This window comes from Dipodomys ordii, unplaced genomic scaffold (genome assembly GCF_000151885.1).
Source record: "Dipodomys ordii isolate 6190 unplaced genomic scaffold, Dord_2.0 Scaffold1375, whole genome shotgun sequence".
Taxonomy (NCBI): Eukaryota; Metazoa; Chordata; class Mammalia; order Rodentia; family Heteromyidae; genus Dipodomys; species Dipodomys ordii.
In genome coordinates, this window is record NW_012268591.1 from 4,732 (window position 1) to 7,129 (window position 2,398).

General features: G+C 51.3%; 1 protein-coding gene across 1 annotated transcript; it reads right to left on the minus strand.

Moving 5' to 3' along the window:
• Window positions 1-448: 448 nt before the first annotated feature.
• LOC106001965 (serotransferrin-like) lies at window positions 449-1,934 on the minus strand (the record flags this gene model as incomplete). The annotated part of the gene is made up of 3 exons (XM_013036899.1): window positions 449-690; window positions 885-949; window positions 1,805-1,934. Coding segments are annotated over 3 exons (437 nt in total), but the record flags the coding sequence as incomplete, so codon positions are not given.
• Window positions 1,935-2,398: the final 464 nt, after the last annotated feature.

The following is a 2,398-nucleotide window of genomic DNA, read 5'->3' on the forward strand; positions in this document are numbered from 1 at the left end:
GGGGCTTGAACTCTGGGCCTGGGCGCTGTCCCTCAGCTCTTCAGCTCAAGGCAAGCGCTCTACCACTTGAGCCACAGCGCCACTTCTGGTTTTCTGAGTGGTTCATTGGAGAGAAGAGTCTCAGGGCCTTTCCTGCCCCGGCTGGCTTTGAACCTCCATCCTTAGATATCTCAGCCTCTAGAGTAGCTAGGATGACAGGTGTGAGCCACCATGCCTGGCCATTGTATGTCTTCTTTTCTTTTTTCTGCTTATGTGGTGCTGAGGAATCGAACCCAGGGCCTCATGCATGCGAAGCAAGCACTCTACCACTGAGCCACCTCCCCAGCCCCCCATTGTATGTTTTCAAAGGACTTCTGGAGCTACCCCATCTTCTTTTAAAAAGTAAAGCAGCCATTGGGCGCCAGTGGCTCCCTCCTGTCATCCTAGCTACTATTCATTGTGAATTTCTCTAAGTAGTCTCCGGCTGTCTAAGAATAAATGGTGGGAGGCCTAGGCCAGTCCATACCTGCTGGCTGAGTAACTTGGTGCGGACACATCGGGCCTTATCTTTCCGGGAGATCACAGCGTGATTGGGGGCTCGGGCAAGGTGGCAACTGTCAGCCTTTTTCACCTCCTTCCTGGTGCCATCTGGGCACAGCAACTCAAAGTCTTCCTCCTTCAGATCCTTCGCCCAGTCAGCAGGGTTCTTCCCTGGGCAGGGAGAGAGAAGCTAGATCAGCCAGGACGGAGGGTCCCACGTGCCAGCATGCAAAAGGCTTGGGTTCTCCCCCCCCCCCAGCAGACGTGCCAAATTAGGACATTCTTCCAGATCATTCTTTCCCACGTCACATACGCAGCATAAGGGAGACCCGCCGGCCCACATTTTTACATCTCGGGACGCATACCATTGGTGTTTTGAAAGACAGTCTGATCTTTCACGAAGGCCACATCTCCCTTCTCAACGAGACACCTGCAGAGGTCGAGAGGTGAGACCAATAGGGGTATCATTTGGTGGGGGACAGGGGCGCACCTGATCGATACAGCGTGGCTGTCCCATGTCAGAAATTACTAAGTAATTACTAAGTAATATAAGCAGTAAAGGGAAAAGCAAAGCCCCAGGGGCTTCAAATTGCTGTGCATGTATAAAAATTACATTTTCTTTTATAGCTTCTCCAACAGTTTACATCCTTTTCCTAGTATCCAACACCAGGAGAGAGCATCCACTTTCCAGTAGGGTGAAACAAGAATGAGAAACTCCAAAGCCAGGCGCCAGTGGCTCATGCCCATCATCCTAGTTACTCAGGAGGCTGAGCTCTGAGGATCACTGTTCAAAGCCAGCCCCGGCAAGGAAAGTCTGTGAGACTCTTATCTCCAATAAGCCACTAGGAAACTGGAAGTGGTGCTGTGGCTCTAAGTGGTAGAGCGCTTGCCTTGAGCTGAAGAAGCTGAGGGACAGCACCCAGGCCCAGAGTTCAAGCCCCACAACTGACCAAAACCAAAAAGGTGACTAAAGGGAGGAATTTAGAAATCGTATTTTCTAGATTATGCAAGGGCCTGAGCCACGCTCCCCCACCCGGCGTTTATTCCACTGTAGAAGCTTTCTGTTGCTTTGGCACCAAAGCACATTGGGAGCTGGACAGGTCTTTGTTGATCGGTGCTGTTCTGTGCATCACAGAGCTTCTAGATGTCTCCACCCTAAGGAGCTAGTGGTCACGGTCAAAGGACGTGTATAGATGTCTCCTCCGTGGGTTGGATAGGGAACGAATGATTCCCCAGAGAGGAAATGGGATATTGTTCTGTCCTGTGGTAGGATTGAGACACTTACCTAAAGGCGCCCGTGTAACTGTGATACCCTTCTTTGCTGTTAGGAGCGCATTTTTTGGGGCCTATGCACAGGTCACAGAGGGTGGAGTTTTCCTGATACCCCGGGGCACAGCCTTGACTGAAAAATTCATCTGCCAAATGTCAAGAGGAAAAGTGAGTGGTTGGGACTGGGAAGGTGGCTCAGTGGTAGAGCGCTTGCCTTGCATGCATGAGGCCCTGGGTTCCATTCCTCAGCACCACATAAGTAGCAGGGGGGCAAAAAAGCCGGAGTGGCGTTGTGGCTCAAGGGATAGAGCACTGGCCTTGAACTGAGGGATAGCGCCCAGGCCCAGAGTTCAAGCCCCGCAACTGTTGGTTGTGAGGCTTGAACTTGGGGACCAGGCTCCGTCTCTGAGCTCTTTTTGCTCAAGGCTAGCACCCTACCACACAGCCTGTAGAACCCCTGCCCCACGAGTCATCGGTTGTCTAACCAATATTCATTTCCCTTGGCCCCTAGAAGCAAACAAGATCATGTTTCATTTGGAACGTGTCCACATGGAAAAGATTACCTTCCTCTCAGATAAATTAGTCGTGGAATAGCTTAAATTCTGACCCA